This window comes from Monodelphis domestica, chromosome 2 (assembly GCF_027887165.1).
Source record: "Monodelphis domestica isolate mMonDom1 chromosome 2, mMonDom1.pri, whole genome shotgun sequence".
Taxonomy (NCBI): Eukaryota; Metazoa; Chordata; class Mammalia; order Didelphimorphia; family Didelphidae; genus Monodelphis; species Monodelphis domestica.
Window position 1 is genome coordinate 195,317,275 of NC_077228.1, and position 14,746 is coordinate 195,332,020.

Genomic DNA, 14,746 nt, shown 5'->3' on the forward strand with positions numbered 1-14,746 from the left:
ATTTTTTATCTCTTACCTTCTGTCTAAATATGTTAAAATACTCATTCCAAGGCAGAAGAGGCTAGGCAATTAGAATTAGGTGACTAGCCCAGGGTCACACAGCTAGGAAGTATCTAAGGTCAGGTTTGAACCCATGGCCTCCCATCTCCAGGCCTGGCTCTTTATCCACTGAGTCACTGTGCTGCCCCTATTATCTCTTACAAAATGTTTGCAAGACTAATAATATTTCATAGCACCATAGGATTAAGAACTGGAAAGGACCTAAAGATCATCTAGCCTAGACTTCTCATTAAAGGTTCACATTGGAGAAAATGTTGGACCTGAAATCAGGAAGAATTCAGCTCAAACCCAGGATTATACACTTACTAGCTGTGTGACTCTGGACATGTAATTTATCTTCTGTTTGCCTCATTTGTAAAATGATGATATTATAACAGCGTCTACCTCCCAGGGTAGTTGCGAGGTTCAAAGAAGATCATATTTGTAATGTACTTTACACACATAAATGCTAGCTATTAATATGATTATTGTTATATAATTTTACAGTCAAGAAAATTGATGCTTAGGGAGAGGGAGTGTCTTGTTTAAGGTCATACAGGAGTAAGTGGCCAAACCAGGATTCAAACCCAGATTTTCTGTTTCCAAATCAGGTGTTACGTAATATTGGGACAGAACTTATTACAACAATACAATGGAGTAGACAGGGCAAGGATGAATATAGAATATTAGCCTTAGTAATTTTTACTATTAATATCAGCCTACCATCTCTAATGTAAAGCTGGGTTAGATGATATCTCTCCTCCTTGGGTTTTCCTAACTCTCTTCTCTCTCTAAACTTTCTTTCTGGAAGGAAAGAATTTAAGACCAAGCAAGAGATAGAGAACATTACATGATGCAAAATGAATAATTTTGATTATATTAAATTAGAAAGTTTTTGTACAAACAAAACCAATGCAACCACAATTAGAAGGGAAGCAACAAACAGAAAAAAATGTATAACAAAACTCTCTGACAGAGGTCCAATTTCTCAAATATATAAAGAACTAAGTCAGATTTATAAGAAATCAAATCATTCTCCAATTGACAAATGATCAAGGGATATGCACAGGTAGCTTTCAGATGAAGAAATCAAAACTATAAGCACATGAAAAAATGTTCTAAATCCCTCCTGATTAGAGAAATGCAAATCAAAACAACTCTGATGTGCTACCTTACACCTAGAAGAGTGGCCAATATGACAGTAAAGGGAAATAATAAATGTTGGAGAGGATGTGGCAAAATTGGAACAGTAATAACAGTGGAGTTGTGAATTGATCTGACCATTCTGAAGGGTAATTTGGAATTACGTCCAAAGGGTTTTTTGTTTTTAAACCCATATCTTCCATCTTGGAATCAATACTTTGTATTGGTTCCAAGGCAGAAGAGTGGTAAGGGCTAGGCAATGGGGATTAAGTGACTTGTCCAGGGTCACCCAGCTAGGAAGTGTCTGAGGTCAGATTTGAACCTAGAACCTCCCGTCTCTAGACCTGGCTCTCAATCTACTGAGCTACCCAGCTGCCCCCATGTCCAAAGGATTTTAAAAGAATGCATGTCCTTTGATCTAGCAATATGACTACTGGGTTAATATCCCAAAGAGATAAAAAAAAATGGGAAAGGTTCTATTTGTACAAAAATATAGCTGTGCTTTTTGTGGTGCCAAAAAAACTGGAAAATGAGGGGGTGTCCCTTGATTGGGGAATGGCTGAACAAATTACGGTATAAGATGGTGATGGAATATTATTGTGCTCTAAGGAATGATGAATTGATAAGAACTGGAAAGACCTCCATGAACTGATGCAGAGTGAAATGAGCAGAAGCAGTAGGAGATTATACATGGTACCTGAAACATTATGGGATGATCAAATGTAATAGACTTTGCTACTAATAGCAATGCAATGACCCAGGACAATCCTGAGAGACTTATGAAAAAGAATGCTATCCACATCTGTAAAAAGAACTATGGCAGTAAAAATCCAGAAGAAAACATATGATCCATCACTTGCTTATATGGGTATGTGATTTGGGGTTTTGGTGTTAAAGGATTATTCTTTTACAAAAATGAATAATAATATGGAAATAGGATTTAAGTGATAATATATGTATAACCCAGGGAATTGCTTGTCAACTCTGGGAGGGGACAGGGAAGAGGGGAAGGAGACAACAAGAATCATGTAACCATGGAAAAAAATTAAAAATAAAATAAAAAAAATGTATTAAAAAACTTTCTTTCTTAGTGAACCTGTCAGTTCCCTTGTACTCAACTATCATCTCTATATAGATGAATCTTGAATTTACAAATCCAGTTTTTATCTCTTTCCTGAGCTCTCTTTTTTTATCTGTTTCCAGGGAAGATAGGTGGCACAGTGTATAGAGCAGTGTGATGTTGGACAAGGCAACCTCTACCTGCCTTGGTTTTCTTATCTGTGTTGATGTTCAGTCATTTCAGAAAACCTATTTGGGGTTTTCTTGGCAAAGACACTGGAGTAATTTTTACCTTAAGCAAAAGTTTCTTTTTTCCAGTTCATTTTACAAATGAGAAAACTGAGGCAAACAGAGCTAAGTGATTTGCCTAGATAATACATATCTGGAGTCAGATTTGAATTCAGGTCTTCCTGACTCTAGGTCCTGTGTTCTCTTCACTGAGACATCTAATTGTCCCTTCCTTGTCTGTAAAATGAGGATAATAATTATGAGGATTGAATGAGATAATACTCGTAAACCATTTAGCACAGTACTTGGCACTGTGCTATTAATATGTTATAACATACAAATATCTATTCCTATATAAACACATATTTAATATACAAATAAGATGTACATGATAACTATTATGATTATTATACAAAGTTTTTATTATTATATATTACATGTGATTATTATACGTAAATAAAGGAAAACAAGACTCATCTCTCTCTCTACATTATCCCCTCCTCCTTATTTGTGTTGAGGGCACTGGGATTTTCTCAGTTTCTCAGGTTCACAATTAAGGAGTCATTCCTGACTCTTTTCTCCCCCAGACTCCAATATCCAATCAGTTGTAAAGTCTTCCTGATCTTCTCAGCATCTTCTATATTATATCCTTTACTCTATATTCACACCATAACCAGTCCGCTTCAAGATCCCATCACCTCTAAACTTGCCTATGGCATTTCTGAGATTTGCCACTTCTAGAAAGTAGGTCTGAGATGTCTAGCCTTTCCTGTAAAAAAAAAAAAGTCTTCCTGGTCCAGAGGTGACTTCCCTCAGTGGAGAACCTCATCCTTACTTATGGCGATCACTTAGTTATGCTTCCCAGAATCTTACTGGGGTCTTATGTTCAGGGAAGATGAGTAGCTTTGGTGTGAGGGTTTGCTGAGTCCTTTCCAGGGCTAGTTTCCTCCTTTGAGATATACCTGCCACCTAGCTCTTGCTTATGACACCAGGAAGCTGTAGTATGCGCAGAACCAGGTAGAGGGTGACTGATGGTCCTCAAACCCATCAGTGGATTGGAGGTCTATCTACCCAAACACGTGAAGACTTTTCTTGGCAGAAGGACTGAATGAGAATAATTTGTTCCACTGACCATAAAGGCAAGAGAAGCAGGTACTGTCCAGGCCTTAGAACTTGGTCAGACATAGAAGAAACCAAGGTTATTCATTGCATACCCAGACATCCCCAATCATCTTGACTTTTGTCTTGCCACTAGACTTCAATGAAATCTGGGATAGAGTGTGAGGCTGATGACTTTGTGCAACTCAGCCTGACTTTTATCCAATTTATGTAGTCATATTAGCACTGATGTGATTTTGGTCCTCTTGGAATACAGCAGATAACAACTAGGTGAACAATTTGGAACAAAAGTATGGAGGCAAGGGGACAGCTGGGTGACTCAGTGGACTGAGAGTTAGGCTCAGATATGGGAGGTCCTGGATTCAAATCTGATCTCAAATACTTCCTAGCTGTTTGATCCTAGGCAAGTCACTTCATCCCCATTGCTTAGCCCTTACCTCTCTCCTGTCTTAGGACCAATACACAGTACTGATTCTAAGATGGAAGGTAAGGGTTTAAAAAAAAGTATGGAGGCAGGCTGTGTTTTCAGGGCAAATTCCTTTCTCTGCTCATTGTTGTATAGGGTTGATAGTGATAATTGCTAATTAATATTGATGAGGTCATGTTATAGCTTCATACCCTTTCTATGGAGTGCTTCTTTTATAACTGAAAAGTGGTGTACCCTTTATATTTCCATTCTTTGGTCTTTTGGTCTTTCCAACATTCAGCTTTGCTGAAGTCCAAATGGATACCTCATTTCATTCCTTCTGGGTCCTATGTAGAGCTTTGTGTGTTCCTCTCCAACTATTCACCAGCATTTTCAAGTCGAATCAATGAACAAGAATTTGTTAATTCTTCTCTTTTATACCCCATGTGCCAGGCACTGTGTTAAGTACTAATTAAGGGTACAAAGAAAGGCAAAAAACAGTTCCTGCCTTTAAGGAGCTCAGGCTAAGGAGGGAGACAGCATGCAAACAACTATGTACAAAAAGGATACAGAGAAGATAAATGGGAGATAACTGATAGAGGGAAGGTACTAACATGAAGGGGGATGGAGAAAGGCTTCTTGCTGGAGTAGGATTTTAGCTGGGACCTGAGGAAGCCAGAAGGCAGAGATGAGGAGGAGACAGAATGCCAGGCTTGGGGGGGTCACCAGGGAAAATGTCTGGACTCAGGAGATGAGTCCTGTTCAAGGAATAACAAAGAGGCCAGTGTCACTGAATTGTTGGGTATGTGGAAGGATGTAAGAAGATTTGAGAGGTAGGAAGGGGTGAGGTTATAAAAGGCTTTAAAAATCAAAGAGACAATTTCATATTTGATTCTGGAGAAAATAGGGAGCCACTGCAGTTCACTGAATAGCCAGGTAACATTATCAAATGTGTGCTGTAGGAAGACTACCTTGGAAACTGAGAGGAGGATGGACTGGAGTGGGGAGACACTTGTGGCAGGGCAGCCCACCAGGAGGCTATTGCAACAGTCCAGGTGTGATATGTTAAGAGCCTGCACTGGGAAAGAAAGTTTCATGGGAGAGGTGGGGTTACAAAGAAAGAAATGACAGGAATTAGAAATTATTTGGATATGGTTGTGTGATTGGTATGATGAAAGTACCCTCAAAAGTAATAGAGAAAGTGACCTAATCTCTGTCTCATCTTCAAACTAGGATCTCTTCAAGGGCAAAGACTGTGGCTCTCCTGTCAAAACATGAACTTCCTGAGGGAAAGGACAGGGGATGGCAAAGATTGGACTTTTTATTGGAAAGGCACAGTTTCTTTCCCAAGAATTTGGTAGTTTTCTGAGGACAGGAACTGTGTTTCCATAATCATACTGGGAAATAGACAAGGAAAAAGAATATATTTCCCCTATCAGACTGGGAGCTCCTCAAGAGCAGTGCCTGAATTTTTTCTCTTGCCCTGGAAATTCACAGAAGATTGTAACTGGGTCACCCTCATGAGAATTCAGAATTCCACAAGCACAGAGATTATGATTTCCTCCATCAAAGTGGGAACTTCCTGAAGTCAAGGAACCTCCTTCCCTTCCCTTCCTTCCTTGAAAATTCTCATCCTGCCTAATTTAATGCACAACCTTCAGAGGACAATTTAAGACAGGACAATGAGGTGAAATGTCTGGTACAAAGGGTAATTGAAATGGCAACAAAGTGATGAACCCAGGGAGATGTTCTTAGGACTGTGAAAATTCTTATCCAAGATCATGAATCTCAAGTGCATTAGGTTCCAGTAGCAGGGTGAAGGGGAGTCCCAGGAGCTATGCCACTTCTCCTCTTCTTCTTCACCCCCCCCCATTTCTCCTTGACATTATATATGATTTATGGTTCCCTTGACAGCCTATCTGTCAGCTTACCCCACACAATGGGATAGAGTAGGTTGAGCCGGGGGCCTGGGCTGACATAGGACGCTCTGCCCCTGGGGCTCTGGCCGGCTCCCTGATCCCAAATTTCTTTTGCTGTGATTGAGTGTTTTTGGCAGGGACAGTAGGGCAGACTTGGGAAGGGAAAACACCCTCTGGTGCCACCCACTGTTGTTGGTATAAGTAAGGAGCCAGGGGGATTGCTGCTCTATATCTCCACTCTAGAAACAGCACTGATTGCATTCCAAAGGCATCACCATGAGCTGTAGACAAAGTTCATCCTACTTCTCTCAAACCCGCAGCAGTGGGGGAGGAGGAAGCCTGAAAGGTTCTGGAGGGGGGAGCTATAGCATGAGGTCCTCTTCAACCAGCCGATTTGGATCTGGTGGCATGGGAGGAGGAGGAAGATTTTCTTCAGGCAGCAGTTATGGCAGGAGTGGTGGCAGCAGTGGGGGATCTTGTGTCATGCGTAGTGGAGGCAGCTCCAGTTTTGGGGGAGGCTATGGTGGTGGTGGTGTAGGAGGCTCCAGCTTTGGAAGTCACTCAAGTAGTGGCTATGGTATGTCCAAGGGCTTTGGTGGTGGTTCTGGGGGCTTTAGCAGTGGCTCTAGTGGTGGCTTTGGAGGTGGCATGGGAGGCAGTGGCATGGGGAGCTATGGTGGTGGCATGGGAGGCAGTGGTATGGGGGGCTATGGTGGTGGCATGGGAGGTGGTGATAGTAGCCTCTGGAATGGAGGTGGAGAGAAGGCTACTATGCAAAACCTCAATGATAGACTGGCTTCCTACATGGAAAAGGTGCGTTCCCTGGAGGATAGCAATGCAGATCTGGAGGAAAAGATTTGGAATTGGTATGACACCCATGGTCCTCAAGCATTCAGAAAGGATTATGGTCATTACTACAAGACCATCAAGGACCTAAAGGACCAGGTAAGTGGGGTGATATCTCCTCTCCTTCCTTATACTCACATGTCCCATTTTGGGGAAAGAAGGAGACTAAGAGCTATAGAGTTGAAGGCTGCATTAGGCAGCTGCCATAGTAATTTTGTGGAAAGTTGGTCACTAGAAGGACAAAGGATTCTATGAGAATTATATTTCCAGAAAATATAGAGAAAAGGTAGGATTTTTCAGGCATGCTTCGTAATTAATCAATAAGCATTTACTCAACATCTAGTATGAGTCACACTCCATTAGGCATTAGAGATCCAAAGACAAGAAGGAAGCTGTTTCTCTCCTCAAGGAGCTTATATTCTATTAGAGGAGACTATACATAAATACATGCAAGTAGATTACAAAGTTAAAAGGGAAATTTTGAAGGCTATAGCATAGCAGCTGAGAATATGAGAGAGAGCTTCATGTTGATAATGCTTGAGAAGAGTTTTTGAAGGAAACAAAAAGGCCGAAGTGAGGGAGTGAGGGTCTTCCAGGTATGGTAAAGAGCAAATGTCAAGTACAGAAATGGAAAGGAGAGTGTTGCAGCTAACCCTCCCTGAGCTTCAGTTTCCTCACATATAAAACAAAGGGGTTGGACTAATTAGACTCCCAATTCCCTTCCAAATCTAGATCTAGGCTCTCAAGCTCCATGACTGACTATCACTCTCCTTTTTACTTGGAGCACAGGAGAAGGGTGGGAAATTGGACTCCATGGTTTGGACAATGACTGTATTCACCATCATATGGAAGCCAATCTGTCAGAAAACTTGAATTTTATCAGAAAAAAACTAGAGTTTGTCCTTCCTCCTCATTGCCTCACCTCTTCCATTCAATGTAAAAGAAGAGAGAAGCCCAATCTGAAGAATTTGGTGGATTTATAGGTGTGATCCAAGAAGGAGCTGTACTTGAAACCACACTTGGAATATACAGCCTAGAGAAGCTGGGTAGGAGTGTAACATGCACATTTCTCTCTTCCTATTCCATTTTTGTTTATAATCTCCTGGCAAGGGAGAATTCCAGCATCAATTCCCTTCCACATGTATCTCTAGATCCCAAAGGACTTTTTCTGTCCTTTGTTGAATGAGCAGTTTCAGAATTATTCAATGGCTTTCTTAGTATGGGGGACAAGAGTGGAACAGTTGCAGATGAGAAGAATGCTGGGACAAAACCCAGGAAGCTGGTGGTTTTGATTACTTTGAGCTTTTCCTATGAAAGCAGTGGGAAAAGTGTAGGCTGTTGGACTTTTTTGACTCCTAGTCTACATATCTGGTAGGGTTCCATTTATTTCACAGATAGTGGGTGAAGGGAGGAAGAGAGGACTCAAAATTTGCTCCTCTCTCTTTCTCAGATTCTCGATGAAACAATGGATAACAACAAAACCATGCTGGATCTTGACAATACTCGCATGACACTTGAGGACTTCAGGATGAAGTGAGAATATTTACCTTTCTACAATCAGGGAGTCAGATGGGATAGAGTTTTGGATTTGGAGATGAGAAGAATACCCAAGTTCAAATCCTACCTCAGTTTCTAACTGCATGACCCTGGGCAAATCATTTACCTGTTTTAGCCCCAATTTCCTCATCTGTAAAATGGGGATAATAATAGTACCTACCTCCCAAGGTTCTTGAGAGGAACTAAAGAAAAAACATATATAAGGTGTTTTGTAAAACTTACAGGACTATGTAAGTTCTAGTTGTGCCTCCTCCTCTTCTTCTTTTTCTTCTCCCCCTTCCTCTTTGTTCTTCCTCCTCTCTCTCCTTTGCCTTTCTTTATACTCCTCCCACCATGATCTATTTTCCTCTGGGATGTCTCTTTAAAGAGAAAAAAAAGAGATGATTTGGGAAGGGAAAGGGCATCAGGAAGCAGGCAGACTCTCCTTGTCTTGAAATCTTTTCTCTTGATCTTTGGAGTGGAGGTCTCTATCCTTCTTTCCCAGCTCTAACCTACTCAAACCTTGTTTTACCCATCTTCCTTACCTGTACTGTAGATATGAGATGGAACTGGGTCTAAGACAAGGAGTGGAAACAGATAGCAATGGAATGAGAGCTGTTCTGGATGATCTCACCTTGCAAAAGTCTGATCTTGAGATGCAACTTGAGACTCTACAGGATGAACTGCAATCCCTCCAGAAGAACCATGAAGAGGTAGGATCTCCAGTTCTCAGCAGTGTGAGCTGAGCTAATAGGATTTACTGGGAAGAGGAAAGAAGAGTACATAGAGGGTGACCTAAGAAGGATTCAACAGACCTAAGACCATGAGGCTTCATTATTTTTCTCCTCCCAGGTAGAGCTGTTGGAAAAAGTGGGTGTATTTCTAGGTCGGTGTATCAGGCAAATCAAGGCTCAGAAAAGACTCCATCTCTCTCTTCAGTGGCCTGCAAATGTGGCCTTTACTCTAGTAGCACAACGTAGCTTCCTCAGATTGGCCCTAGCACAAGGCTGGCAACTAGCTCTCCAGATCTAAGACTTTTTTTTGTTTCCAGTGCTCAAAAATGGGGAAAGTAACAAGAAAGGTGATTTGTGTCTCTGTTCTTTTCAAACTCTCCAAACTGCATCCTGATCATTTCCCTGTTTCTTTCCCGATAGGAGATGAATGGATTAACTGGACAGAACGGTGGTGATGTCAGTGTGGAGATGAATGCTGCACCCGGTGTGGATCTGACCCAGACCCTAAATGAAATGCGGGAACAGTATGAGCGTGTTGTTGAACAGAACCGCAAGAAACTTGAGGATCAATATGAGTCTCAGGTAAATAAATGGTCCATGATGGAAAAATGAGAAGTCTAGCCTGAGAAAGCTGGGCAGGATTGGGCTTGGGCATTCCTGAGGCTGTAGGGGGACAGAATTCTTGATCCCCAATTATCTCTTCCCCTAAACATTTTGCAATACTCCAGGGACTTTTTGCTGAAGTGGAGGAGTTTCCCCAACCTGTTATTTCAATAGTGTAGGAATTCCTTTGGATGGAAACTCTCTCCACCAACCAGATAGGCAATTCCTCTGTAAATTATAAAGAGATAGCAAGTTTGTATTTTGCCTCTGAAATTTACTACCTTTGAACACTTGATACTTAATCATTTAACCTCTCTCAGCCTCAGTTTGTCTAATGGAGATAACCATAAATGGTATTATACCCATTTGTAAAATGGGGATAATAATTATTATAGTCCTTAGCTATTAAAGTTCTTATTAGTATCAAAGGCAATTAATATATAAATGCTTTGTAAAAAAAAGTGTTCTATAGGGTTTCCCAAAAGCCTTTACTAGCTTTACAACTAGCTTCAAACCGAACTAAAACTTTTAGGACACCCTATATAAACTATTATTATTCTAAAATTTGCCTTAAATACTTTCCTTGGACTCTGAAATGCTAAGTAGCTTGCTCAGGGTCATTTAGCTAATTATATGTGTTAGAGGAGAGACATCCCCAGATCTTTTGGACTTTCCCTCTCTCTGCTATGCTTCCTTCTTATAGCATCTCAAATATTTTAATCAGGCAACTCAGGGCTCAGGTGAGACCCTCACTCCTTTTCTCCCTTCAGTAGCCTCCCAGGCTGGTCTTAGCCCTTGGCACAGCCCTGGCCCTGAAATCAGTGACTGGCAATCTTATCTCCATTAAGCTTTGGGTTTTTACAGATGACTCAAATAAGCCAAGAGGTGACAACCAGCAGCCAACAGATAGAGACCAGCAACAAGGAGTTAACTGAGACCCGGCACAATGTCCAGAACCTGGAGATAGAACTACAGTCCCAACTCAGCTTGGTAGGTGGTTTTCAGCTCAATAATCTTGGGGAACTAAGGAAGGAGGTATGTCCATTCCAATACCTAGATATCAGGAGAAGTGGCTAAGAACCTTCATCCTCAAACTGTCCATCAATAGCACCTTCAACTCTTGGTTTTTTGTCCTGAGATCCCGGGGGCCACTGTTCTGAACTCCCACTGATCCTTCTTACCCCACTTACCCTCCCATACATGTTCAGGACTCCCTTTCTACTTTCTAGAAAGACGCCCTGGAGAAGAGTCTGGAGGACATAAAGAACCAATATTGTAGACAGCTGGCCCAGATCCAGCAGCAGATTGGTTCAATTGAAGACCAGTTGAATGACATCCGAGGAGAGATGGAATGTCAGAGCCAGGAGTACAATATCCTGCTGGATGTTAAAACAAGACTAGAGAGGGAAATTGCTACCTACCGTAATCTGCTGGAGGAAGGACAGCAAGACATGTATGTGGCTTGGAACAGGTTCTATTTCTTCCCTCCCCCAATTCTCCCATCTCCTCCAAGTCAGAAAGACCCCTATGATTCCAGGTATCTAGAAAAAGTAGAATGTCAGGGATTTGCTCCTGTCCTTTAAGGTTAATTGTCCTTTGGGAAAGTGTCCTTGGTTATATGGTATCCCTGTAGATGTTGGATAGAGGAAAATACATATTTCCTTAGCAGAAGAGAGCACATAGTTTTAAGATTTAATGGAATTCAGCATTAAAAGAGATATACAATGCCATAATAATGTAACTTCTCTTTATCAGAGAGGTAAGGAGATTCATCTAACTTGTCCTAATTTATGACTCCTTTCCATCCTATGAGAACTGATCAGTGCCTATGGGACATCCTTAGTTCCCATGATGTTAAAACCAAGAAACTTGTAAGAAAAAAAAAGTGAAGAGGGATCCTATACTATTTCACTTGAAAGCTCCCACTTTCCTACACCTCCCAAATTCATTGATATATTCTCTTTTTCCCCGTAGTGCCTCAGGTTCTGGATCTGGAGGAAGGGGAAGTGGAGGCAGAGGTGGTGGAGGTAGAGGTGGCAGTGGAGGCAGAGGTGGCAATGGCTATGGAGGAGAAAGTGGAAGTGGAGGTGGATATGGTGGTGAAAGTAGCAGTGGAGGAAGAGGTAGCAGTGGACATGGTGGAGGAAGTGGAAGTGGTGGCAGAGGTGGCAGCAGTGGATATGGTGGAGGAAGTGGAAGTGGTAGCAGAGGTGGCAGCAGTGGACATGGTGGAGGAAGTGGAAGTGGTGGCAAAGGTGGCAGCAGTGGACATGGTGGAGGAAGTGGAAGTGGTGGCAAAGGTGGCAGCAGTGGACATGGTGGAGGAAGTGGAAGTGGTGGTAGATATGGTGGAGAGAGCAGCAGTGGAGGCAGAGGTGGTGGCAACTCTGGAAGTGTTCAGCAGTCATCGTCCTCCCAGTCCCAGAGTGGCTATGATGATTCACAAGGTAAGACTGGTCAGTGAGAATTGAGAAAGCTTTAAAAGTTTTGTGCCATTCCTAGTTAGTTGGGCCAGAGTGAAGAGGTCGCATTGCCTAACTTCTGTGTATACTATCTCTCAAACTCTTCTGGCCAGTCACTCTGTCTTCTTTGTACTTGGACAAATCCATTTCTCTGGATCTGTTCCTCATTTGCAAAATGATATTTGAACCAAATTATCTCTAAGGTCTATAGTCTAAGATCTGATTCTAAATAGTAAATCTCCTAGTAAGCCTTCTTGCTGCCTATTAGCTTCTTGTTTCCTTTGAGCCTTTACCACTCCTGGTCAGCTTCCTGTTCTTCTCTGAAGTCTCTTTTCTACTCCTGTGTGCCCCCTTAATCTCTTTTTGGGTCCTGGATGAACACAAAGTCTCTTTTCCTTCAACTATTTTCCTTCTTCCTTTTTCCAGAGTCCCAGAAGAGATACTGAAATTCCTGAGAAATTCCATACTTGCCTCCAGCTGAGCTACTTCTGGGCAATCCTTGGAGGTAGTGTCATTTCACATGGAGGCCAGGACCAGCAGACAATGCTGAGAACACCAGGAATAGTATCTTGTGGTAGTTGAATAGGTCCCACAGAAGGATCCCTGTAAACCTGCCTACCTGCTCCCTTGGTTGCCTTGGATACCCCTTGATCTCTACTTCTGTTCAGAGTTGTAAGGTGTCTTACACCCTACCTGACATTTATTCCTGAATAAAAGCTTTCCTTCTGCAAACCAGAACTTGGCTTCTGAGCACTTTGTTGTCATTTATAAATGTACTCTTAGATGCCGGTCTCAGAAAGGGCAAGATGGTGGAGGAGAGCAGAAACTGAGAAAAGGGAAGAGGGGCAGTTTGTAGAATCAGGCAGAACCAGTAGGCTAAACAGAACAATTCCTAGCTCACAGTGATTTGGAGAAGTTATGGGCTTTGTACGTGGTGGGGTGGATGCCTTATATTGCTTCGCTCCATCAGGCATATGAGCTGAAGGTATCCAGCCCATACGGAAGATGAGGTAGCTTTATTACTTAGAACCCTGAATTTGCAGAGGGACATTCATTTTTCCTCCCTCATCACTAAGTGATGGTGGGATTCTCCTCCTCCCCTTCAACACACTCCTCCTGGGGTTAAATTAGTCCTTTTTGTGAGTCTTTTTCTGATTCTTTTCCTACTCTCTTTTCATTTTTCCAATAAACCAGTTTCTCTTGGATAGAAATGGTGGTGGCAATGGTGAAAAGCATACAACATAACCTAAGTTCCTTCAGGCTTTGTACAAATGTAGCACCTGGAACAAATCTTGAATGCCTTCAAAATTAAAGGAGTCATCAGACAATCTATGAGTTACTACTAAATGGACATAACTCATGGGCAACCACCACTGCCTTTAATTTTCCTGGTCAGGTCAATTTGAACAAAGGACATTCACAGCCAAATAGCATAGCAAATAAAGATAAAAAAAAGACCTCCTTGCAGTCAGAGGGTTGCCCATTAGATGGACAATGGGAAAGAAACACACAGAGGGAATGGAAAAATGTAACTGAGGAAGACATATGAAAGACTCACATGTAGGAAATTTGCATGGCCAAGATACATGAAAATACACTCACTAGGAACTCACATTCATAAGTGACATATGTGGTCAACACAACTCAAACCTATGGCCCCAGGATACAGCCAATGTACTCTGAAGATATCACGCCACTCTGTTCTTCTCAGAATATGGTCTCTACAAGGCATCCTCTTTCTCTGTTGACTATCTCCAGCTGTTTAGGGATTACCAAGATTTTCTCTATTTCTGTATGCAGGACTTCAGCTATTCAGGGCCACTGGCTAGACTCACACTTCCCATCTGTTGAGATACAATGACTAGAAAGCCTCTCCCAGCCAAGAGCTATTTAGTCAACTATCACCACAATTAGATAGGAAAAAACAGAATGTAACTATCCTCCTTCCAGGCTTAGGTTGTGTATTATTTTGATTGCTAGTGACATTAATGGAAAGAAACAAACACAAAAAAAGAAAATGTCAGATGACAGAAAATAAAAGTTCTAGTTGAATAAATTCTATTATTAAAAAAAAAACAAAAAACAAAAACAACCAGGGGGCAGTTGGGTAGCTCAGTGGATTGAGAGCCAGGTCTAGAGATGGGAGGTCTTAGGTTCAAATCTGGCCTCAGACACTTCCCAGCTGTGTGTCCCTGAGCAAGTCACTTGACCCCCATTGCCTAGCCCTTACTGCTTTTCTGCCTTAAAACCATATTGATTCTAAGACAGAAGGCAAGGGTTAAAAAACAAATAAACCTCAAAGCAACCTTAAAGGATTCGCTTAAGCATGTATTAAATAACTATCACAGAATCATCGTATTTGAGTGCTAAAAGCAAAAACTCTCAGAACTTTTATATGAAAAATTTCAATTTCTTATTTTCCCCTAAGGAAAATGAGATGCTAGTTGGGAAGATAATGAATTTATTCAAAATATACCTATTTTAACAAAAGGCTGTGGTTGGATGTCAGAATAGAGCATGTAATTTATTAATTTAGTTGTGTATAAACATGCTCAAATAAACGGAATGTTTCCCCACTGTAGACCACTACTTAAAAAAATTCCAGGGGGCAGCTGGGTAGCTCAGTGGATTAAGAGTCAGCCCTAGAGACGG

The 14,746-nt window shown here is 41.6% G+C and overlaps 1 protein-coding gene across 1 annotated transcript; it reads left to right on the forward strand.

Annotated features, from left to right (window-relative positions):
- Positions 1 to 6,189: 6,189 nt before the first annotated feature.
- On the forward strand, positions 6,190 to 12,824 carry LOC100013439 (keratin, type I cytoskeletal 9). Its single transcript, XM_056814826.1, has 7 exons — positions 6,190 to 6,858; positions 8,210 to 8,292; positions 8,852 to 9,008; positions 9,450 to 9,611; positions 10,497 to 10,622; positions 10,862 to 11,085; positions 12,521 to 12,824. The coding sequence occupies exons 1-7, from the start codon at positions 6,190 to 6,192 to the stop codon at positions 12,573 to 12,575; spliced, it is 1,476 nt and encodes a 491-aa protein (XP_056670804.1). The 3' UTR covers positions 12,576 to 12,824.
- The last annotated feature ends 1,922 nt before the right edge of the window (positions 12,825 to 14,746 follow it).